Source organism: Rana temporaria, chromosome 5, assembly GCF_905171775.1.
Source record: "Rana temporaria chromosome 5, aRanTem1.1, whole genome shotgun sequence".
In the NCBI taxonomy this organism is placed as follows: domain Eukaryota; kingdom Metazoa; phylum Chordata; class Amphibia; order Anura; family Ranidae; genus Rana; species Rana temporaria.
In genome coordinates this window covers 224,486,763-224,513,101 of record NC_053493.1, presented here as the reverse complement: position 1 = coordinate 224,513,101, position 26,339 = coordinate 224,486,763, and the positions used below count along the sequence as shown (strand labels likewise).

Here is a 26,339-nt window from a genome sequence, read left to right as displayed (position 1 = left end):
TATAGGGCTGTACACATGGGCTGAATATTGGGCAGAATTTGACCCACGTGTACAGCAGTCGGTCCGACAGAAGTCGGCTGAATGGCCCGCTTCTGTTGAAGAGGCAAGACCGAGGTGTTATAAACTGGTAGACTTTAATGAGTAGTTTAGGACATGCCAATGGAGGTCCTTTGAAGATAAACCACTTAGTATCATAGTAGTTAAGGTTTAATAAAGACAATAGTCCATCCAGTTCAACCTGTGTAGGTGCACGTGTGTCAGTGTCTATAATTATTTTCCATATCCCTGTATGTCGTGTTCCTTAATACACCCCGCAGCCACCACCAGTTGTGGAAGAGAGTTCCACATCCTTATTGCCCTGACAGTGGAAAACCCTCTTTCCAGGTTTAAGGTTAAGCCACTTATCTTCCAATCTCATTGTGTGGCCTGTGTCCCCTTACACTCCTTGAGACTGAATATTTTTTTCCAATTGAGATATTTGTAAATCGCTATCATATCTCTTCTCAAACGATTAGTGTTTGCAGTCTTTCCTCGTAATTGAGTTCCTCCAGTCTTCTTATTAGTTTTGTTGCCCTTCTTCTCCAGTTCCAGCACATCCCTTCTGAGGACTGGTGACCAGAACTGGACAGAATACTCCAGATGTGGTCTAACCAATGTTTTATAAGGCAGGACTATCTCTGGAGTATATCCTTTTTTATGCATGCTAAAACTCTGCCTGCTTTGGTAGCTGCAGCTTGACATTGCATGCTATTGCTCAATCTGCCATCTACTAGGACCCTTAGATCTTTCTACATCCTTGATTCCCCCATCGGTTCTCCCTCTAGAGATTAGTTTGCATTTATGTTTTTTGGCCTTAAGTGCATTACTTAACATTTCTCCACATTAAACCTCATTTGCCATGTAGTTGCCAACTCCAGTTGTAGTTGACAGCTCTTTTATAACCGTGGTGTGTGACCCTGCCCCCTCTGATGCATCACGGGAAACCCCTGTTGCGTCAGAGGGGGCGGGGTCGCCCGTCCACATCATGGGTGGCCCAGCCCTCAGTTATAAAAGAGCTGTCAAACAGCTTGCGCTTCATTCAGCCGGGTGCCTCCGGTGGAGGCGGTATCGTTTGTAGCGGTGGGTCCGGGACTAGGATTGTAGAAGAATTACAGTGCTGGAGTTTTTTTATTTTTGTTAGTAAAGGACTTGTCCCAACTTGGGGTGTGTGTGTGTTTTTTTTTATTTTGATACTATTTTTGTGAAATGGTAGGGGTACAATGTACCCTGTTAACAATTCACATAGGGGGGTGGGATCTAGGGGTCCCCTTTGTTAAAGGGGATTTTAGATTTCGATAAGCACCACGCCCGCAGACCCCCACAACCACCAGGCAAGGGTTGTGGGGATGAGGCCCTTGTCTCCATCAACATGGGGACATCCTCCCCATGTTGAGGGCATGTGGCCTGGTACGGTTCAGGAGGGGGGCGCTCTCTGAAGGGTCTGGTATGGATTTTATGTCTTTTTTTTTGGGGGGGGGTTAAAAAACCCAAACGTGATTAAATACCACCAAAAGAAAGCTCTATTTGTTTGAAGAAAATGATACAAAATGTCACATGGTTACAGTGTAGCCTGACCGCGCAATTGTCATTCAAAGCGTGACAGCCCTGAAAACTGAAAAATGGCCTGGGCAGGAAGGAGGTGAAAGTGCCCTGTATTGAGTTGATAAATACCTTGTACCTCAGTGCCTATAAAATCCAGTACCAATTCCTCCATTATTATCATCAATGGGATGTGGCACATATGTATTTATTCTTGGTAGCCACAGTTCCACTCAGTGGTGATACCTTAACTGCTTGAGGACCACCGCACGACAATATACGTTGACAAAATGGCACTGCTGGGCACAGGGGCATACACGTACGTCCCCTTTAAGATCACAGCCGCGGGTTGCGAGCACCCCGGTCCTCTTCTCTGTGACCGTCCCCACGGGAACAGCGGACCCGATTGCCGCCTGTGTCCCACGATCGGGTCGCAGAGAGGAAGAACGGGGAGAGGTAAGTGTAAACAAATCTCTCCCCGTGCTTCCTAGTGAGCCTGTCACTGATCGTCTGTTCCCTGTCATAGGAAGTGACGATTAGTGACGTCACACGCCCAGCCAACCCCCCCACAGTAAGAATCACCTAACTCCCACAGCACCCCCTCCTGTTTAACCCCTTCATTGCAGTGTCATTTTTACAGTAACCAGTGCATTTTTATAGCACTGTTCGCTGTAAAAATGACAATGGTCCCAAAATAGTGTCAAAAGTTTCCGATGTGTCCGCCATAATGTCGCAGTCATGATAAAAATCGATCGCCGCCATTACTAGAAAAAAAAAATAACAATGCAATAAAACTATCCCCTATTTGGTAGACGCTATAAATTTTGTGCAGAAATATGTAGAAGGATACGTATCGGCTTAAACTGAGGAAAAAAAATATTTGTTTATAGCGCAAAAAATAAAAATCGCAGAGGTGATCAAATACCACCAAAAGAAAGCTCTATTTATGGGGAAAAAAAGGACGTTTGGGAGCCACGTCGCACGACACGCACAATTGTCAGTTAAAGCGACGTAGTGCCGAATCGCAAAATGTCGCAAAAATATTTCACTTAGCATGGGAGCCTTTTTCTCAATGAATGCAAAGCATTATCTTTTTGGACAATATGGAGGTTGTGGTGTCACAAGCTAGACCACCTAATCTATGCCTAATAGTCCATGTCTAAATTTCTACCCACCACATGACATTCTACATGCAATTTGAGGAAAATAAGAAATTGTGTTGAGCTAACCCTCCTCTACAATCAGCTTATTTGCACCCCTACAGGCTTTGTAAAAAATAGAAATATTATATTTTTATTTAGGCTTTGTAATTAGAAATTGTTATTGATTTGAACAGAGCTCACTTCATAAATGTTTAATAGTTGTAGTTCTTCAAATATGTCAAGTTTTATATCCTTTCGTATGAACATATGAAAAAATTAAATAAACCTACAATACTTAATGAGTTTCAAACTTGTAGTATGTAACTGCGGTAACATTTAGAATAAATTGGTGGCCTGGAGTTTGTCAGCTAAAAAAGGATTAGTCGTTGGAGACTGAGTAACTGGTTAATTAACAGACCAAAGTCTATATCTCAAGTGACTCACAGAATAATAAGTCACCCAAATGGCCTAGTAATAGAAAAACAAATATGTACTTCCCAGTTAATACCCACTGGACTAGCAGAACATATGTAGAGTTACTATAGTAAGAAAACATTGTAAAATAAATGCAATACTAAAACTATCAGTATCGTCCATTAGTGAGATGGTACAATGTTTTCATAATAATTGTTTCCTTCCAAAGTTGTACTTGCCTTGCCATTTCATTAGAAAAGTATAAATACACAATTCATTTAAAGAACAATTAGTAAGTCATCTCTCATACTGTACTTTACTTGAATTGAAAAAAAAAATTGAAAAATTTGATCAAACATTACTTTAAAGTGGAAAAATGGAACTTACACTTTTCAGAACCTCCCCTCCCCCCGGTGTCACATTTGTCACATCCAGGTATTTGCTCCAACTTCCATGTATATAATAATAGAAGAAAAGTCCAGACAGCCAACACTCTGAGCCCTGTAGTCCACCATAATTAACGATACACGAACAAAGCAACAAGGCAACAAAGCAACAAAGCAAGAAAATAAAAATAGATGATCACAGTAGGAGGAGAGAGAGGTTATAGCATGTTGTACTCCTCCTACTGCTTAATCATAGCGAAGCCCCAATAGGAGCATGAAACATGTTAACCTCTTCCCCACTGTTATCATCTAGTGTTTATCCTGCTTTGTTTGTGAACTGTTAATAAAGGTGGACTACAGCGCTTGGAGTACAGCCGTCTGGACTTTACTTCTTTCATTAAAGCAGAGTTCCTTAAAAAAAAGTCAGCAGCTACAAATACTGCACCTGCTGACTTTTATGGAGGAGGCGCCAGTTCTGGCGCCTTCTCTGTCCCCCCCACTGTCTTGTAGGTGACACACAGGTCCCAGAAGATGGCAGGGACCAGTGGGATCACACAGTATGACTTGCGTATGCGCCGTAGGGAACCAGGAAGTGAAGCCGTAAGGTTTCACTTCCTGATTCCCTTACCGAGGATGGTGGTGCCTCCACCCAAGAATGAAGGGACAGATCGTCTTCGGGTGCAGAAATCGCAGGCGCCCAGGACAGGTAAGTGTCCATATATTAAAAGTCAGCAGCTGCAGTATTTGTAGCTGCTGACTTATTTTATTTTTGGCTGAGCTCCGCTTTAATGAAAGTCCAGATGGCTGTACTCCAAGCAATGTAGTCCACCTTTATTAACAATTCACAAAGCAGGATAAAAACACATAGATGATCACAGTGGGGGAGAGGTTAACATGTTTCATGCTCCTATTGGGGCTTTGCTATGATTAAGTAGAAGGAGGAGTGCAAAATGCTATAACCTCTTTCTCCCCCTACTGTGATCATCTAGGTTTTTTGTTGCTTTGTTGCTTCGTTCATGAATCGTTAATAATGGTGGACTACAGGGCTTGGAGTCCGGCTGTCAGGACTTTTCTTCTATCATTATATGCACTAGACATGTGTATTCGTTTTCGTTAGAATGCATTTTCATCCGAAAATCTGTTTTTTTCGTTATCGTTTTAACAAATGATAACGAAAGTGCAAGAAATGAAAACCGAAAGATCCAACATAAAAAATGCTTTATTTTCGTTTTTGTTGCGATAAAAATTCGATATAGAGAGATTCGACATTATAGGGAAAAGATTCGACATCATAGAGAAAAGATTCGACATTATAGAAAAAAGATTCGACACTATAGAAATAATAGATTCGACATTACAGAGAATAGATTTCGATTCATGAGAAAATAGATTCGACATTATAGAGAATAGATTTCTCTATACTAGTGTTGCTCACGAATATTCGTATTGCGAATATTCGGCTCGAATATGGCATATTCGAGTATTCGCGAATATCTCGAATTTCGCGGCCAATATTCGCTATTCCGAATATTCGTGATATTTTATAAAAAAAATTGCTAAATTTCGCTAATGCGATTTTGCGATTTTTTTTTTTTTTTGCGATTTTTTTTTTTTTTTTTGGTGATTGGCTCTGATGCAAAAGAAGGGCGGAGAAAGTATTCTCGAATATTCGGAAATAGAATATTCGGAATATTTTATCAAAAAAAAAAATGTTGTGAAATATTCTATTTCCGAATATTCGAGAATACTTTCTCCGCCCTTCTTTTGCATCAGAGCCAATCACCAAAAAAAAAAAAAAAAATTCTATATACTCTATATACAGACAGGAAAAAGTATTCATACCCCTCTATATACAGACAGGAAAAAGTATTCATACCCCTCTATAGACAGGAAAAAGTATTCATACCCCTCTATACACAGAGACAGGAACAAGTATTCATACCCCTCTATAGACAGGAAAAAGTATTCATACCCCTCTATACACAGAGACAGGAACAAGTATTCATACCCCTCTATAGACAGGAAAAAGTATTCATACCCCTCTATAGACAGGAAAAAGTATTCATACCCCTCTATAGACAGGAAAAAGTATTCATACCCCTCTATACACAGAGACAGGAAACAGTATTCATACCCCTCTATATACAGACATGAAAAAGTATTCATACCCCTCTATATACAGACAGGAAAAAGTATTCATACCCCTCTATATACAGGAAAAAGTATTCATACCCCTCTATAGACAGGAAAAAGTATTCATACCCCTCTATACACAGAGACAGGAAAAGTATTCATACCCCTCTATAGACAGAGACAGGGAAAAGTATTCATACCCCTCTATACACAGAGACAGGAAAAAGTATTCATACCCCTCTATACACAGAGACAGGAAAACGTATTCATACCCCTCTATACACAGGAAAAAGTTTATCAAAAAAAAAATGTTGTGAAATATTTTGACAACTGTATTCGCGAATACCCGATTTCCGGGTATGAATACTTTTTCCTGTCTCTGTCTATAGAGGGGTATGAATACTTTTTCCTGTCTCTGTGTATAGAGGGGTATGAATACTTTTTCCTGTGTATAGAGGGGTATGAATACTTTTTCCTGTCTGTGTATAGAGGGGTATGAATACTTTTTCCTGTCTGTATATAGAGGGGTATGAATACTTTTTCCTGTATCTGTCTATAGAGGGGTATGAATACTTTTTCCTGCCTCTGTCTATAGAGGGGTATGAATACTTTTTCCTGTCTCTGTGTATAGAGGGGTATGAATACTTGTTCCTGTCTCTGTCTATAGAGGGGTATGAATACTTTTTCCTGCCTCTGTCTATAGAGGGGTATGAATACTTTTTCCTGTCTATAGAGGGGTATGAATACTTTTTCCTGTCTCTGTGTATAGAGGGGTATGAATACTTTTTCCTGTCTCTGTCTATAGAGGGATATGAATAATTTTTCCTGTCTCTGTCTATAGAGGGGTATGAATACTTTTTTCGGTCTCTGTGTATAGAGGGGTATGAATACTTTTTCCAGTCTCTGTCTACAGAGGGGTATGAATACTTTTTCCTGTCTCTGTGTATAGAGGGGTATGAATACTTTTTCCTGTCTCTGTGTATAGAGGGGTATGAATACTTTTTCCTGCCTCTGTCTATAGAGGGATATGAATACCTTTTCCTGTCTCTGTGTATAGAGGGGTATGAATACTTTTTCCTGCCTCTGTCTATAGATGGGTATGAATACTTTTTCCGGTCTCTGTCCATAGAGGGGTATGAATACTTTTTCCTGTCTGTATATAGAGGGGTATGAATACTTTTTCCTGTCTCTGTGTATAGAGGGGTATGAATACTTTTTCCTGTGTATAGAGGGGTATGAATACTTTTTCCTGTCTCTGTGTATAGAGGGGTATGAATACTTTTTCCTGTCTCTGTGTATAGAGGGGTATGAATACTTTTTCCTGTCTCTGTGTATAGAGGGGTATGAATACCTGTTCCTGTCTATAGAGGGGTATGAATACTTTTTCCTGTCTCTGTGTATAGAGGGGTATGAATACTTTTTCCTGTGTATAGAGGGGTATGAATACTTTTTCCTGTCTGTATATAGAGTATATAGAATTTTTTTGCGAAATTTCGATAAAATATTCCGAATATTCTATTTCCGAATATTCGAGAATACTTTCTCTGCCCTTCTTTTGCATCAGAGCCAATCACAAAAAAAAAAAAAAAATCGCAAAATGTTCGCAATAAACTCGCATTAGCGAAATTTCGCAATTTTTTTTTTTTTTTTATAAAATATCACGAATATTCGATTTTAGCGAATATTTCACAAATATTCGGCTATATATTCGTGATATATCGCAAAATCGAATATGGCGTATTCCGCTCAACACTAATTATTACTAGTCATACAACATTAGAATTCTTGTAGGCGGAATATTCGAACGGAAATGTACGATTCGACATAAAGATTCGACGGTTCGTCGAATATTCGTTTGACCATTCGACATAAACCAAAAAGATTCGACGGTCCGGCGAATATTCTTTTGACCATTCGACATAAACCAAGTATTATTGGATTTTCGGACGAAAGCTATTCCCCAACGAAAAACGAAATGAATCAAAATGATTTTCGGGAGTAACTAAATAAATTTATTTTCCAAACGAAAACGAAAAAACGAAACAAAATATTCCAGTCTGCACATGTCTAATATGCACAGGTGTGTGAACTGGGCTGGACTGTCTGTGAGGTGTGCATGAAAGTGGACCGACCTGCTGCAGCACTTTATTGTTTATATTATCTTTGTTATGTTCTGGTGTAAGGAGCCTTACTTGTTCAACTTTATGTTTCCCAACTCCATGCAGGTTAAAGTCTCTGCAAAGCCTCCCAGACCTACTTATACTAAACTTGACTGCATACCTATTGCCAGCCCCTTTTCCATCCCAGTTCCTGGGTATGTTGGAGTATGTGACCTGCGACCCTGTGGAAGTAATCAGTCTAGTTAAATAATCTCTAGGCCTGAGCACTGTCACATGATCTAGGGGGTGACTTTACTGCTTCTCTAGGTTAGTGACTGAGGGAGATAATGGGGACTCCTTTGAAGAGACCCTGTCATTTTGCCCTTCATGTGTCCTAAGGGGATATTGTCTCTTCAATATTTTTGTTTTGCACTAGTGCACACTGATGCGCAGTGGTGCACAGTCATGTTGGAACAGGAAGGGGACATCCCTAAACTTTTTCCACAAAGTTGGGAGCATGAAGTTGTCCAAAATGTATTGGTATGCTGATGCCTTAAGAGTTAATTTCATTGAAACTAAGGGGCCAAGCCCAACCTCTGAAAAACAACCCCACACCAAAACCCCCCACCACCAAATGATTTAAATCAGTGCAAAAAGTGCATAAAGACACGGATGAGTGAGTTTTGGGTGGATGAACTTGAATGGTCTGCATAGAGTCCTGACCTCAACCCAATAGAACACCTTTGGGATGACTTAGGGTGGAGACTGTGAGCCAGACCTTCTCGTCCACATCAGTGCCTGACCTCACAAATGCACTTCTGGAAGAATGAACAAACATTCTCATAGACAAACTTTTAAATCTTGTGGACAGCCTTCCCAGAAGAGTTTAAAGCGGAGGTTCACCCTAAAAACATGTATATAACATTACATTCTGCATACTTCCAACATTTACAGTATGCTGTTTTTTTTTTTTTGCTGTACATACCGTATTATTGCTATTTTCCACCTGGCTTCCGGGTGCTCACTCCCGCGGGAGTAGGCGTTCCTATGCAGAGGCGCAGTGTCATGTGGGATTTCGCCCAGATGATTGACGTCTTAAGAAAAACTTCCCCTCGGCGGATAAGGCGCGTCACGAGTTTCCAAAAGTAGCCGAACTGCAAGTCGGCTCTAAACGGCGCCTGCGCAGTCAGCTCTACACGGAGCCTAGTCGGTGCGCCATATAGAGCCGACTCGCAGTTTGTCTACTTTCGGAAACCCGTGACGTGCCTTATCCGCCGGGGGGAAGTTTTTCTCAAGACGTCAATCATCTGGGCGAAGTCCCACATGACACTGCGCCTCTGCATAGGAACGCCTACTCCCGCGGGAGTGAGCACCCGGAAGCCGGGTGGAAAATAGCAATAATACGGTATGTACAGCAAAAAAACAAAAACAAACATCATACTGTAAATGTTGGAAGTATGCAGAATGTAATGTTATATACATGTTTTTAGGATGAACCTCCGCTTTAAGCTGTTATAGCTATAAAGGGTGGGCCAACTCAATATTGAACCCTACGGACTAAGACTGGAATGCCATTAAAGTTAATGTGCGTGTAAAGGCAGGCGTCCCAGTACTTTGGGTAATATAGTATATATATATATATATGTATATATGGGATCTGACATTTTTGGAAGAATAAAAGGTAAAGTCCGAGTAAGATGCCAAGAAAAGTCATTGTCCATTGCCAATAACCAAAGAGTAGTGACATGGGAATATAAAGGCTTGTAGGTGTTACAACATTCTTGCACATTAAGGCATACTAATGTTGTCATGCTTTAATCCAGTTTCTATCTTAAAATTAATATTACAATTATTAGATCTTATAATTATCCCACAGCACTGCTTTTGATTATTTTTCTTTAGCAGCTGTTAATAAATCTATGACTAATTAGAATGCATTGTTGAGCTTTAATTGCAGCAGAACTAAGGTTGATTTTGATTATGGATTGTGTAATTAAAGGAAACCTGTTGAAAGAAACATGGATGCTAGTCTCTCCTTAAAATTCTAGTTGTCTGGCTGTCATTCTAAATGTTTTGTTTTAATATCTTGAGTCACTGACTAAAAACATGATATTATTAGAGGGAGATTTTGCATATTTGTTTCAGATCAGCAACTCCATTTTTTTTTTAACCAACAAGCATTACATTTAAGAAACTATTTTTTTTTTGAGTTGTTCAGCATAGGCATCTCCTAATTTTCTCTCATGACAGGTCTATTTTAGTTGCTTATCGCTGATTTAAATATCATAGACCTTTAATAAAATGGTATTTTAGATGTATTGCAATGTCTATACCACAAGACAAACTTAGGGCCAGATTCACAGAGCCAGTACGCCAGTGTATCTACTAATACACCAGCGTACTTTCAAATTTGCCACGTCGTATCTTTAGTTTGAATCCTCAAACCAAGATACGACGGCTTCTGGCTTCGATCCGACAGGCGTACGGCTTCGTACGCCTTCGGATCGTAGGTGCAATACTTCGGCGCCCGCTGGATGGAGTTTGCGTCGTTTTCCGCGTCGGGTATGCTAATTAGCTTTTTACGTCAATCCACGAAGGTACGCGCGGCAGTCGTCGCTAGTCGGCTTTTCCCGGCAGATAGTTAAAGCTGCTATTTTGTGGCGTATAGATAGACTTGCCATGTTAAGTATGGCCGTCGTTCCCCATCGAAATTTAATATATTTTTTTTGTGTAAGTCGTCCGTGAATAGGAAAGGACGTAACTCACGTCTAAGTTCAAAAAATGACGTTGGTGCGACGTCATTTCGCGCAAAGCACAACGGGAAATTTCTAAATGCGCAGTTCATTCGGCGCGGGGACGCGCTTCATTTAAATGAATCACGCCCCCTACCCGCTGATTTGAATTCCGCCACCAGAAATACACTACGCCGCCGTAACTTACGGCGCAAAATCGCTGAGGATTCGAAATTCCGCCAGGTAAGATACAGCGGGTAGCGTATCACTGATACGCGGCGCAAGTGCAAATGTCTGTGAATCTGGCCCTTAGTTGCTACGTCTCAGAAATGTAAGTTTGTGTTTGTAGTCTGTAGTAGTAAAACTACACCTCAAAATTTAAAATTAGTGTGTTGTCTGCGAGACACAAATGTCTTCCAGGTGTGTAATATTATTATTATTTTTTTTCAAACAGAAACTGGATTATGAAAGTAAAAGGCTTTACACCTTAAAAATGGAAGTAGAGAATACGCATGTGGATTCACATTTTCACTACCTGGGTCCCTTTAAAGACACTGCAACTGTGAAAATCTCAGTGGAAGATGCTGATGAGCCTCCTGTGTTTGGAAGAGCTACCTATTTGTTTAAGGTGCATGAAGACATTGAATTAGGAACAATAATTGGAACTGTTATGGCAAGAGATCCTGACACCATACCAAGCCCTATAAGGTAAAATGTAGTTAACTACTGTCTTATACATAAGCATCATCCAACACAAGTGAAGGGGAAACATGGGTCCAATTTATTTACTGTTATGCTCCCTGTCTTGCAGTATACCATGCTTTTCCCTTAATAAAGTGTTATTTTTCTTAAACTATGTCAGTTATCATGGATTACAGGAAATATTGCCACTGAAAGCTATATGGAATATTTTACTGCAAAGGGCAGAACCTACCCAAGGTGGTGTTAGAAAGACTTAAGCCTCGTACACATGACTGGTTTTCCCAGCAGGAAAACTGCCAGGAGAGCTTTTGGCCAGGAATCCCGGCCATGTGTATGCTCCCTAGCAGTTTTCCCATCAGGAAAACAGACGTGAATCCTAGTGGGAAAATAGAGAATCCTGCCCTCTATTTTCTCGTTGGGTTTCCCGTCAGAGTGTTTCCTGACGAGAAAACCGGTCGTCTGTATGCGGTGAAAAAACGCGCATGCTCGATAACACTTCGACGCATGTGCGGTAGCATACAAGCTTAGGGTGGGGTATAGCAAGATGGCGGCGACGGCATAGAATGTGACGAGACACCGCCTCATTGTAGTCTATTCCGTCACCGTGTTCTTGCCATTCAAAAGAACGGTGGGTTTTTGTGTGTACACAGCTTTTCAGGCAAGCCTGCCCGGAATCCCGTCAGGAAAACCGGCTTTTTTTTCCCGACGGATTCCCGGTCATGTGTACAGGGCTTAACAGTTAGTCTCCCAAAAATTTAAAGTTTCAACATGGGAACTGTGTAATAAAGAACTGACACTTATAACTTCTTTTGGCAACAGGTAAATGTTTACACCAAGTCAAATAAATGTGTATTTTCTTAAGCAATTTCTAAAACATTTTAAAAGCTTTATACCATATCATAGGCAACATGTTTGCATCAGAGTTCATATCACTAGCAGTATAGGTTCAATATGATATAGAGGTGGATGTTAGGTTTGCTGGATAGGATTTTATTATGCTGAACTGTTACACCCTTAAAGGGCTTGTAAAGGTACCATTTTTTTCCTAAATAGCTTCCTTTATCTTAGTGCAGTCCTCCTTCACTTACCTCATCCTTCCATTTTGCTTTTAAATGTCCTTATTTCTTCTGAGAAATCCTCACTTCCTGTTCTTCTGTCTGTAACTCCACACAGTAATGTGAGGCTTTCTCCCTGGTGTGGAGTGTCATGCTCGCCCCCTCCCTTGGACTACAGTAGAGTCAGGATGCCCACTAACACACAGCTCCTTTCTCTATCTGCAACGTAGAGGGTGCCCTGACTCTCCTGTAGTCCATGGGAGGGGGCGAGCATGACACTCCACACCAAGGAGAAAGCATCACATTACTGTGTGGAGTTACAGACAGAAGAACAGGAAGTGAGGGTTTCTCAGAAGAAATAAGGACATTTAAAAGCAAAATCAAAGAATGAAGTAAGTGAAGGAGGACTGCACTAAGGTAAAGGAAGCTGTTTAGGGGAAAACAATGTACCTTTACAACACCTTTAAGTAAGAACTGGATTTGTTTCTATTAAAATAACAAACTTGTTATACTTATCTGTTCTGTGCAATGGTTTTGCACAGGGCAGCCTGGATCCTCCTTTTCTCAGGTCCCTGGTTGGCGCTCCTTGCCCCTTCCTCCTGTTGAATGCCACCAACAGAAAGCAGCTTGCAATGGGGGCGCCCAAGCAGAGCTGCAGCTCCGTGTAACCATTGAGACATGGTGCCGTGGTTCGGCCCGCCTATCTCTCTCTTGATTGGCTAACTGAGTTTCATTGACAACAGCAGGAGCCAGTGGCGCCACTGCTGTGACTCAGCCAATCAGGAGGGAGAATCCAAGATGGCCAGGCACTCATGGACATCGCTGGGTAGAGATGGGGCTCAGGTGAGTATTAGGGGGGCTGATGGGGGCTTCTGCACATAGAAGGTTTTTTTTATCCATATGCATAGAATACAGTAAGATAAAATTAAACAGTTTGGCTTTGTCAGATGTCACCATTGTCACACTTAGTGGTAAGGGACTAATGATGAAGGACTTGTGTGCAACATGCATCAAGTCTCCTCATCTTGAACCTTGTTTACTTTGTGCTTCTGTTTGTATCAATAAACTTTGATCTAGCATAGAACAGCATGAACCCTACTATTTGGATTTCTATGCATGTGCACTTGACAATGTCTGGAACTGGCAAAAGACTCCTGTGAGCTAAAGAATGTGAGATAGACTCCCTTGCAACAACAGAGATTGTTTTGTTTTTTGTTTTGATTTGGTTTTAATTTAATATTAATTGTAATAAACTCTTCAAATATTCTTTCTAATGGTCATTAGTAATGGATTGTTAGAGATTAATGTGAAGATTGTACAGTAGACTGGTTAATGTTAATGTTGTTTATGTCAATATATGTGCATGGCAACTGGTTTCATATTAGAATACACAATGCACCTTATGATAAAAAGCTTTTACAATGTTTTATAAATAAATAACAATTTTATTGACTTAGGTATTTCGATGGGCCGGCTACATTACCTTTATTTTCCAGGCTTTTATTTCATTTATTTTCACATGTCGACTTTCTAAGTAACACAATTCCTGTTATAGGGAGTGAAGGCTTACTTACTTTTTACGTGTTCCTGATGTTGACTTCAAACACTTACCCCTCTCATTATCTATTGAACATATAGAGAAGGCATTATGTAGCTCACAGAAGAGAAACAGGAAAGTTGGAACATTATAAGAGATTTAAATTCAGTGCATACAACATAATAAGTTATAAAAACGGGTTTTCATATAGGATCAACAGGTATGTTTCTGCATTTTTGGAAAATGTACTTAGACCACAAAATAAATAAACAAACAACTACAGTGGAACCTTGGATTATGAGCATAATCCATTCCAGGAGAATGTTCGTAATCCAAAGTACTTGCATATCAAAGCGAGTTCCCCATAGAAGTCAATGGAAATGAAAATAATTTGTTCCGCGTTGACTTCAATGGCATGCAATACCGCATGAGGCCAGAGATGGGGGGGTGCCGGAGAGCCTCGTAAACACCCGGAAAGGCCCGAGGACAGCTCGGCTGAACTCAGAAAACCTCGTAAAGGTTTGGGAACTGAGTATTTCCAAGGTTTTATAAGATTTTCCGAATGGCTCCGAAAGGCTCCGATGGTCTCCGCTCTTCTCCGCTCGGCTCTGCTCTGCTCCGGTGCTCCCCACCTCAGGCAAAATGTGGTACTGCACACCGCTTTGGCCAGAATCCTGCTCTTTTTGCGAGACAACACTCGCAAACCGAGTCAGGATTTTTCAAAATACAGTGCTCGTATTGAGAAACGATTGTTTCCACTGTACATCTAAGGACAATATAGAATATATAAAATCTCCATTCTTGGGTTTGAATATACTTCATGTCTATGTATTGCCAAAAATAGTCAGAGGTGGCAATTTTTAAGCATATCAAGTGACATATTGGCACACATTTAATTTAAGGGGGTATTTAGCACTATTTCTGTTGTCTTTGAACAGTGGACACTGTGTAAGCAGGAGCATTTATATTGGATGTGTGCCTTTGCTTCCCTTGCATCCAAGCTAGATAGCAAGCTACTCAAAAATCATTATATAATATTTTTTTTTATAAAAAATGCTGTATTTGAATTTTGCATCAAACCTCCATTTACATAATGGAGACGTCTTTTTTTTTTTACATAACTTAGAGTAGAATTGAGTATGTGAAGTGAATACACTTCACTTTGGTAACTCATTCATATTGTGTATGCATTTAATAAGCACATCAATGTGTCAAGACTACCAAAAGTCAAAGTACAGATATTGAAATATAAGTAGATGTAGGTTTTACAGAGTACAGATGTTTGTTTAAACAGGTGGAAAAGAAAAACATGTTCTTTGGTTTCCTCCTAACTGAATACACCTATGAGAATACCACAGATTAAAAATGTGTGCCTTTAAAAAACATTAATAGTTGGAATCTAGAATTTAGGCAAATATACAATCAAATACTGTGAACTCTACATACCTAACTGAATGCTGAATTTTGATGTTATTTGAGGATTTTTAGAGATTACTTCCTAGTTATCCAGAAATGAAAATGTTCACTTATCTTAATACACATGGCTTTTTTTCTCAGAGAATAGGTGCAGGAACTCTCCCTTTTTGGAGTTACCCCATCTTCACCACTACCTAACTCCGAGAACCGTTCCTTGGTCTCACCCCCTACCCAACTCCCAGTACTGCACCTTTAATTTGTTTTCCATTGGTGAAAAAATATAGAACATGTTTTCAATTTTTCCTATGGATAAAAAAACAATTGAAAAAAACAATCGTCTGTGTGGAAGTCCATCGGTCAAAAATCCACCCATGCTCAGAAGAAGTTGACGCATGCTTGGAAGCATTGAACTTCATTTTTCTCAGCACGTCGTAGTGTTTTACGTCACAGCGTTTTGCCACGGTCGGATTTTTGACTGATGGTGTGCAGGCAAGGCTGATGAAAGTCAGCTTCATCAGATATAAGACAAAAAAATCCATTGGATTAGGCTCCATCAGATATCTGATCATGTGTACGAGGCTTAACAGATTAATGAACCTGTTTTGACAGGTACGTGAATCAGGTGTAAGCACCATCACTTTTGGTGCAGCACCCTTACAGAAAATAAAAGGGTTCCTATAACACTCTTTATTAATTTTCCTTTGTGTTAAACAGGTATCAATAATGAATTTATATAATACAAACAAGAATACATAACGAAAATCTATAATACAGTATCACATACGCCATATGTGCAAAAAGATACAACTTGAGAAAATGCTGCATGAGAAGAATACAGGGACTAAATTGGTTCAGAGAAAAGAATGCTTCTTCAAATATTCTAAAGCTTTACTTTTCGTATGCTCTCTGTGCTCTCAAATCTTTGTTCAAGTTTAAGGGACAGATTCTTTGTCGTCTGTGGCCATTCATCATCTATTAGACCAGAAAAACAGACAATATTTATAAGAAGAAACTGAAGTCTCTGTCCTCATTTTCTTGACATAAGCCAACAGCTAACTGACTGACTATCCCCACAGCAAATAAGGAGTCAGTTACAATAACAAAAAAATGAATAATACATGACATGTTTGCTTATATCATACTGTATGTAAAGGTTAATTTATTGAAGATGTGACAGGGAAGCTTTTCTTATATTATACTTTTCTTTTCCCTTCATTTTTTCTTTTCCATTTCTGTTTCTTATTTATGTAGGACTGTTTCATATCATCAATTTAGTATAGCATTGAATGATTGTTTGACAATGCTCACCATTGAATATTTTACTAACATAACAAGATAAGATGTAGCTATATGTTGTCTATAAATACCTAAACTGTAATTATAAAAGTAGTAAAATATCTCATAAATATTTTTTTTCCTACAAGATTTTCTCTGGATCGCCATACTGACCTTGACAGAATTTTTAATATACACTCAGGAAATGGATCAATTTATACTGCAAAACCCTTGGACCGTGAAATATCCCAGTGGCATAATCTTAGCATCATAGCTACGGAAATTAGTAAGCTATTTCATAATCATACTTGTTTACTGTGTATTCTTCACTGCACTACCATCAATTGCTTTAATCGCCAAAATCCTATTCTGTGACCGTAATATCTTTAAAAATGATGTGCTTCAAACGAAAGACTTATTTATACATTCAGCCAGAGTATGTACAGAAATTCAGTATTTCCCTCAGGTCACACTTTGATTCTCTCTGATTGTCAGTGCTATACTCTCCTTCCAAAGCCTTTTATTTTCATCCAATTTCTAAATGGCATACATGTAACCTTTGGGACAATGACCTATATGGTTTATCTGCTGAAATGTTTTTTTTTTTTAATTCTTCTTTGCCCTAATGGACATTATATTGCAGTTTTACTTCTCTGATATATATATATATATATATATATATACAGTGGAACCTAAGATTGCGAGCAACGCGGTTACCGAGCGTTTCGCAAAACAAGCACTGTATTTGAAAAACACCTAGCTCGGTTTGCGAGTGTTGTCTTGCAAAGCGAGCAGGATTCAGGCCAAAGCAGTGTGCAGTACCACGTTTGGCCTGAGGTGGGGGGCACCGGAGCCGAGCGGAGCCGAACGGCACAGATTCCAGCCGATCTGCGCTGTTCGGAAAGACACAGAAATACTCTGTTTTTGAGCCTTTCTGAGGTTTGCCGAGGTCAGTTGAGGTGTCCTCGGGCCTTTTCGGACATTTTCGAGGCTCCAACCCCCCCCCCCGACCTCTGTCCACATAAGGTATTGCATACTATTGAAGTCAGTGCAGAACTAATTATTTTAGTTTAAATTTACTTCAGTGGGTAAACTCGCTTTGATATGCACGTACTTTGGATTACGAGCATTCTCCTCGAAAGGACTATGCTTGTAATCCGAGGTTCCACTGTATAAATATATACATATATATATATATATATATATATATATATATATATATATATATATATATATATATATATATATATATATATATATATAGTAAAACAACTGTTATCCATCTTTTAAGAAGAAACATTGCTGTCGTCACAAAGTCACAAAGCCACGTTCATTAAAAAAGAGTGAACTAATAATGTAGTCCTTTATGAAAGCATAGGGTTTCAGAGAAATACTTTTTGGTTAATTTAGTTATGCATAAGGGTATTACAATGTGTAATTTACTATTTAGATCATGCAATCTGCCAAAAGCAATGGTCCTCTTATCTGCATCTGAAACAGATGTTAGAGATAGGATAGGAGGGATAGGAAGGCTACACATAGGCCCATATATTGTATATAGCATACTTCTATTGCTCCAGCATACCTCTATAGGCATTGGGGCATAGACATTTCTGTGTACTTATAATATATTATTTATACTGTATTTCACATTTACATGACCTAAAAAGGTAAAAAAACAAAAAACAAAAAAACAATAAAATAAATATGATCCAACATTAAATACGTTGTTTTGACTGAAATTTGCTTACACCCAGTTGAAAAACATCACTTGAAAGCATTCTGTGCAGTATTTTTTTCTGTGCACATATAAAAATTAATTTATCAAAAATCTCAGAAACCATGCATTTGAATAAAAACCGGCAGACACAAAAAATTACACTATAATATTTTCACAAAAATTATCAAAGGGATACATGTCTTCACAGTAAAATATATAACTTTAATTTCTGGAGAAAAGACAGAGCAAATTAATAGTTACCACATAACAATTTTATGAAGTAGAACATAATAACGGGGTGGGACTTTAAATGAGGCCATGACCGAAAAGGGGCATGTACCCCCATCCCTATTTAGTAGAAAAAATAAAATATGAAAGGAAAGGGGAATGGATATAGGAAAGTGGGACTTTATATGGAGCACACAGTCTTAGGGAAAAACAACTATCAAATAATTGAAAATATAAATGTTTTCATTTGGTACAGTTAAGCAGTAATTAACCCCTTAACGCCCGCCGCACGACTATTTACGTCCACACAATGGCACGGACAGGCAGAAGGACGTATATATACGTCCTTGCCTTTCCACGGGTCGGGGGTCCTATCGGGACCCCCCCCCGCTACATGCGGCGGGTGGATTCCCTCGGGGAGCGAACCGGGACGACGGCGCGGCTATTCGTTTCTAGCCGCTCCGTCGCGATCGCTCCCCGGAGCTGAAGAGCGGGGAGAGCCGTATGTAAACACGGCTTCCCCGTGCTTCACTGTGGCGGCGCATCGATCGAGTGATCCCTTTTATAGGGGAGACACAATCGATGACGTCAGACCTACAGCCACACCCCCTACTGTTGTAAACACACACTAGGTGAAGCCTAATACGTTCAGCGCCCCCTGTGGTTAACTCCCAAACTGCAACTGTCATTTTCACAATAAAAAATGCAATTTAAATGCATTTTTTGCTGTGAAAATTACAATGGTCCCAAAAATGTGTCAAAATTGTCCGAAGTGTCCGCCATAATGTCGCAGTCACGAAAAAAAATGCTGATCGCCGCCATTAGTAGTAAAAAAAAAAAAATTAATAAAAATGCAATAAAAATATCCCCTATTTTGTAAACGCTATAAATTTTGCGCAAACCAACCGATAAACGATTATTGTGATTTTTTTTACCAAAAATAGGTAGAAGAATACGTATCAGCCTAAACTGAGGAAAAAAAAAATGTATATATGTTTTTGGGGGATATTTATTATAGCAAAAAAGTAAAAAATATTGAATTTTTTTCAAAATTGTTGCTTTATTTGTGTTTATAGCGCAAAAACTAAAAACCAAAGAGGTGATCAAATACCACCAAAAGAAAGCTCTATTTGTGGGGAAAAAAGGACGCCAATTTTGTTTGGGAGCCACGTCGCACAACCGCGCAATTGTCTGTTAAAGCGACACAGTCCCGAACTGTAAAAACCCCTTGGGTCTTTAGGCAGCATATTGGTCCGGGGCTTAAGTGGTTAAACAAAATTTTTTATAATATACTTGATAGTATTGAGAACCATAAATACATTAAAAAGACGTACATTTGACATTGTTTATACACTTCTCATAAAATTCCAAAAACAATCTGCACATGCATGAATATTGTAAACATTATATAGGAACAACTACAAAAGTAGGAATAGCTTCAACCTCCCTGATCTGCATCGGTATGGCTAGAAAGGGACCCTAGGGTAGTGGCATCTCATTCTAGAACCCACAAAACTGCATAAAATAAAATTGTAAAAATTGTAGAGATCATAAAGGTGCAACCACGGCTTGTGGCTAGCTCGACGCGTCATCAGGAGCAGGCATATCTAAAATAAAATGTAGCATTATATAGTAATTAGATTTGTGATTACTAGCATGTGGCAGAGGATATAATTGCACATATGGTAGGACGAACCAATCCCATAATAAAACTTACAGACAGGCATGCTGTGTAGGGAGATATAGCGTGGCCCATTGAACCCAGAGGTCCACCTGTAATGTCTCCCACGGGAACTGAGGGAGCATGTGGCAGGAACGCAACCCACCACATGGCCCCTTAAGAAAGGCATGGATACTCATAACATAGTACTCCATATAAAGTCCCACTTTCCTATATCCATTCCCCTTTCCTTTCATATTTTAATTTTATGAAGTAGTAGCCATAATTGAAGTTGCACTACTCTACCTCTGTATTTGTATATGTTGCGTTTACTAAAATGTTTCCAAGTTTTTTAGAAATAGAGCTCTCAGCTGTGCCTTCTGTTGTTTATTGTGAATATTTCAATAGGTTGATGTGTCCATAATCATTTAAGACTACAGAACTTTATGGTAAAGCTGTTTACAACGTTTCAAACACAGAGCTGTTTTCATTTGATGAGAAAAGGCCAGATCAGGCCAGAGCAGTCATTTACAGAAGGTGCAAGTGAAAAATTATAGCTGAAAATCTTTTTTTTACAGTAGCATAAAACAATGCCTAAATGGTGTTTTTCTGTTCCCGTAGTTTATTTACTGTGCATGTTTTTTTAGCAAAGCAAAAAATAAAAATGGTCTGTAATAGTAACACTGAAAATGTTTTTTTTTCAAAGTCACACAATTAGATTTTCCAAAAGCTTAATGTAAGTGCACCTTAACAAGCACAGATTGCTAAATACAGTCAACCATCTGTCTTTGTTGAGTGGCCAAGTGGAAGATCAATATGCAATGACAACTGGTCACAATTCCTAAATTGGTGATAGCTATGATCTAAAAATCTGAAATTCAGTTTTATACAAAGAATAAAGATCCACATTTTAGCCCAGTATATATATATATATATATATATATATATATATATATATATATATATATATATATATATATATATATATATATATATATATATATATATATATATAATTAGCACTGCTGAGAACAAACATTAATGTGTTTTATAAAAAGTATATGTTTGCCGATGCAACTTTTAACATAATTGTGATATAAATGAGTAGTTTGGTTGAAGTTCATAGTTCAAATAATTAATAATCTTCTTATATACTACCGAATGAGAATATATCTTGCCACACTCTAACATTTATATCACCACTTTTCAATCCTCTTTGCCCTATTTCATTTAAAAGAATCACTGGATGGCATTTAGCATGATTTTAGCTCTTGTATTTAGTGAATTCCAGCTGAGCATCTCAGCACAGTAATCAAATCACAATGCATATCTTTTCAACAAAAATATTCAGTGAAATTGCTTTAATTATGGCCAAACTGGACTTTACGAAGAATTACATCTGCTACATAGGCCTAAAAATAATTTCAAATGTAAATTCATTGGTAAGTAATTTCCTATCCCACAAAGCAATTTAACATATCATTTGTTAATTAATTGATAACTGACTTCCTAGTGAGTAAACAGAAACACATTTTTCTACGTTTTGTTTTTTCCATCAAGCAATGCAAGACACAATGATAAAGTATAAAGAAATGCCCACAGCAAACATAAAAGGCACTTACTTCAAAACGTTGATGGTAATGTTAGTTTGGACAACCACATTTTGAATTTTACATAAAGTAGAAGAATAGCTCAGTTCTAGATTAACCACTTCAATACCAGGCACTATCCTTCCTGCCCAGGACAATTTTCAGCTTTCAGCGCTGTGACACTTTGAATGACAATTGCACGGTCATGCTGGCCCTGATGGGCACTGATGAGGTGGAACTGATGGGCACTGATAATGAGGCACTGATATGTAGAATTGATGGGCACTGATATGCAGCACTGATTGGCACCAATAGGCAGCACTGATATGCAGCACTGATAGGTGGCACTGATGGGCACTGACAGGTGGCTGGTATGGGCACTGACAGGCGGCTGTGATTGGCACTTATAGGCGGTACTGATTTGCACTAACAGGCGGCACTGACAAGTGGCACTGATGGGCGGCACTGAGGATGAGGTACTGTTAAGTACTAAAAGGTGTTACTGCTGGGCAGTGATTGGCACTGTGGTGGGCACTGGCAAATTTTTTTTTTTACATTGCTGGGCACTGGTTGGCAGGTGATTGGTACTTTTGAGGGGACTGTGCTCATAATCAATGTGCTGATTATCAGCACAGACCCCCCCTCTGACAGGGAGAGACGCCAATCAGCTCTCCCTGTCAGTGGGAACCGAGGAAAGCCGTACTGGCACTTCCTGGTTCATGCGATGGTCAGCTGTGATTTGTCACAGCTTATCACGTGGTAAGAAGCCTCTGACAGAGGCTGACATGTCGCACTCGCGATTGTCACGCTGCACGCCCCCACTGGCGCGCACCAGCATGTTATCCTGCTGGACATCTTATGACGCCCAGTCAGGATAACAGAACCACTTCCCGGGCCATCATTCTGCATACGGTGGGTGGGAAGTGGTTAGAATACTATACAGGGACAGTGATATAAAGTATGCATCTTATGGGCTTTGTTCCCCTCCGTCAGGCGGGTGGTAATACTAGAAAGGTCATAGACTTGATTGATGTGGTGAACAGGGATGGATCTACATCCTTAGTACTTAGTTTGGATGAGGAAAAGGCTTTTGATTACCTTTACTGGCCATTTCTGTTTGCCACGATGCGCCACATTGGGCTCAGAGGGCCCTTTTTGTGAGCAATTCAACACCTTTATAACAACCCCCCATCCCATCCCTATTTGGTCTGAGATGCACTTGGTGATTTCCTGAGTAATGTCTTATACTTTGGATTACTCCCTAGCACAATACTTATTGCCTCATACCTCACTCCCTTCTAAGGCATACGTTAGGTCACTGGCCATGCATTCGAAAACAGCCAATATGTGGATACCTATTTACTGGGGCCCCACCCATGATGGAGGAGATGGAGCAGCTTATTCATATAGAGAGAGATTCCCTTTCCAAATTTACAGCAACATGGACTTGTTGGGTTTATGTCAGGACCTGGGCTTGAACCTGGGACCTCTTCTGTGTCTGGCATTGACTCTTCCCACTGAGCTATCTGGGATGCTGGACAGTTCCCTGCCTGATCCATTAGACTACTCTGCTTGGTGTCTTGATTGCTGTTGAACTTTGAACCCCTTTCTCCTCCTATAAAAGCCTTGTCTCAGCACTTCCTCTTTGCCAGGTTATTGTGCCTTCCCTGCCAGTGCCTTGCTGTTGTCTTTCCTGCTGCCTGATCCTAACCTGAAACCACCTGTGTTTGACCCTCGGCCTGGTCTTTGACTACTCTACTGCTTGATCCCAACCTGCAGCCACTTGTGATTGATCCCTTGGCTTGTTTACTGATCACGCTGCTGTTTCATCCTTGTCTGTTTATCTGCTATTGGACCCCAGCTTGCTCACACCTTGGTGGGGCAAACTTGAGAACCCTAAACCCTGACCCCGTACTAGCTTGCAGCTAAATCCATCTCCACCATCAGGAGCTCTGGGGGAAAACAGCTAGTACTTAGACCCGCACCTCAGGGGAGCTTGTGTCATCTACCAGAAGTGACTGCCTGTATGCTTGTCCTGCCACTGCTATTGCAATTGGTCTTCAAGCCCGATGCCTGATCGTGACACTTTACTTTCTAGAAACTGATGTTTGCCATCGAACTAAGCATGACTCCCAGGTGCCACAAACACCAACCAATGCAACTGCTACCTGAACAATCTTCCTCCCTTGCAACTTCTTACTGCATGTTAGATCTACACCTTTTCTGTATCTGTGTGGTGCTACCCATATGAGCCATCCCATTTCAGACACAGGGTGGCTGAGCTTGCAGAATCCCCAAGACGGGGCACCTTCTTGGATGGCCTCACTCCCCCATCACATCACCTTTCTTTTATCCCCCCTCACTGTGATCTTAGCTGTCCCTCCTTTTTTTTCTATCTTTATTTTTCTTACCCCACCCTCCCTCTTTTAGCTTTATCCTTACAGGGCTGAAAGAGCCCAACTAATGGAAGGGTTTACAGTTAGGAGGACACTATATACCATGGTAAGTTCTTAATATCCGGATGCCACGATAATTTTCTCCCTCCTTTACTTAAAGCAACCCGCTCTCCCCCTTCCAGGAACAAGATACCACTAACCTCCCACCTAACTATATATTACACCTTTCCTTTATGGATGTTTCCCCTTCATGCTTTGGGTTCTAAACATGATTCCACAATTGGAGTATTTTTACATGCTTGATACTAGCATTTAGATACCTGCATCTTTGTGTCAGTTTAGCCTTATTATTTCCTGATCTATGTCAACAATTGCATACCACTAAGGCCGGGTACAGACGAGCAAACATGTACGATGAAACCGGGCCGTCGGACCGTTTTCACCGTACATGTCTGCCCGGGGATTTCTGTATGGTGGCTGTACTCACCATCATACAGAAATCCGCACGTAAAAACAATACGCGGGGCGTGTCCGCGCCGTCGCCGCGACGATGACGCGGCGACGTGGGCGGCCCTGCCAGTCCAATGCTTCCACGCATGCTTCGAAGTCATTCGACGCATGCGAGGGATGGCGGGCGCTCGGACATGTACAGTAGGTCTGTACAGATGACCGAACATGTCCGAGCGTGCAGGATTTCAGCGGGCTGTTTTAAAACAAGCCCAGAAATATTTGCCCGCTGGAAAAAGCCCCGGCGGGCAAATGTTTGCTGGAATCCTGCCCGCTCGGGCCTACACACGACCGAACATGTCTGCTGAAACTGGTCCGCGGACCAGTTTCAGCAGACATGTTTGGTCGTGTGTACGGCCCATAAATGTATGTAAAATGTAATTAGCATGGAACCCAGGTTATTATCTTCAGTATTGCTATGACCTTGATTTGGTTGTAATAACATTTATCCACTTGACTACCTTTTTTCCTGCATTGTGTAATGCGCAAATTTCCAATAATTTTTGTTTTGAAAAAGAAAACTTAACAGCACTTTTTTTTTGTGGAATTTGCTGGGGACTGATTAATACATGGTAAAGGAGTCATGACAATGTCTGCAAAAAGTTTGTTATAATGAGCAACTTGGAAACACACCACCTGTGTAGAGATTACTAAAGTGGTATTAAACCCAAAATAAAAGAGTATGATATTGCAGCTTACCAATTCTTAGGCCCCATACACACCATAGAATCTATCCGCAGATAAATCCCATCAAATGGGTTTCAGCGGATAGAGTCTATGGTGTGTACACTCCGGCGGATATTTATCCTCGGATAAATCTCCCCTGGGATGGATTTCCAGCAGATGAATATTTGCTGACATGCTCAACAAATCCATCTGCATAAGTCCATCCCAAAGGATGGATCCGCTCGTCTGTACAGACTCACCGGATCCATCCGTCCAAAGGGATTCCCCGCACGCGTCGTAATGATTTGACGCATGCGTGGAATTCCTTATATGACAGCGTCGCGCCCGTCGCCGCGTCATAATCGCGGCGACGGCGCGACACGTCATCGCCAGAGGATTTCGGCGCGGATTTCAATGCGATGGTGTGTACACGCCATCGCATAGAAATCTGCTGAAATCCTCGAGAGTATTTATCCGCGGATACGGTCCGCTGGACCGTATCCGCGGATAAATCCTCTCGTGTGTATGGGGCCTAGATGTGGTGCATTCATTATTTTTTTTTTTGTCTTTCACCTTTATTTTTACCTGGTGATCCAGCCAGAAAATCAGTTATTTTTCAATTTCCTTTAACAAACCAAGTTGTATAGTAAAGGTGAGAGTTATAGGGCTGAGATAAAGCAGTTAACACTGATAGGGTGCTTACAATGATACGCTTTTAGTCATGTATGTAAAACATTTATCCTAAGGGGAAAATCTGTTGCTTTAATTGCTTCAATAATTTTAGCTGGATTCCAACTTTAATTTGTTTGTCAAGTCCAGGTAAATCTGCTAGTACTTCTGCTGGCACTTCTAAACATTACGTTCTTTCCATTTTGACACTGCTGCCCCATCCAGATTTGAGACACCTTAAGACAGGAACTTTTCTATTGGCTGAATCACCTAATGAAAAAAAAAGATAAAAAAAAATAAAATATATGCAGCCAACCTTTTAGGGTTTGGTAAGGTGAAATATATCTTCTTTTTTTTTTTGGGGGGATTAATACCACTGAAAGTATAATGTAGAAAGGCTTTATGTATTCAGATATTGTCAGAGATCAATGTGAG

At 40.1% G+C, this 26,339-nt stretch overlaps 1 protein-coding gene across 1 annotated transcript in view; it reads left to right on the top strand.

Annotated features, from left to right (window-relative positions):
- The window catches only part of LOC120940612 (cadherin-10-like), a 571,924-nt gene that overhangs the window by 479,170 nt on the left and 66,415 nt on the right, over positions 1–26,339 (top strand). Inside the window, exons 7-8 of the mRNA XM_040353567.1 lie at positions 10,939–11,192; positions 16,619–16,755. Coding sequence (XP_040209501.1) covers positions 10,939–11,192; positions 16,619–16,755 — 391 coding nt within the window. The remainder of the gene's footprint in view (positions 1–10,938; positions 11,193–16,618; positions 16,756–26,339) is intronic.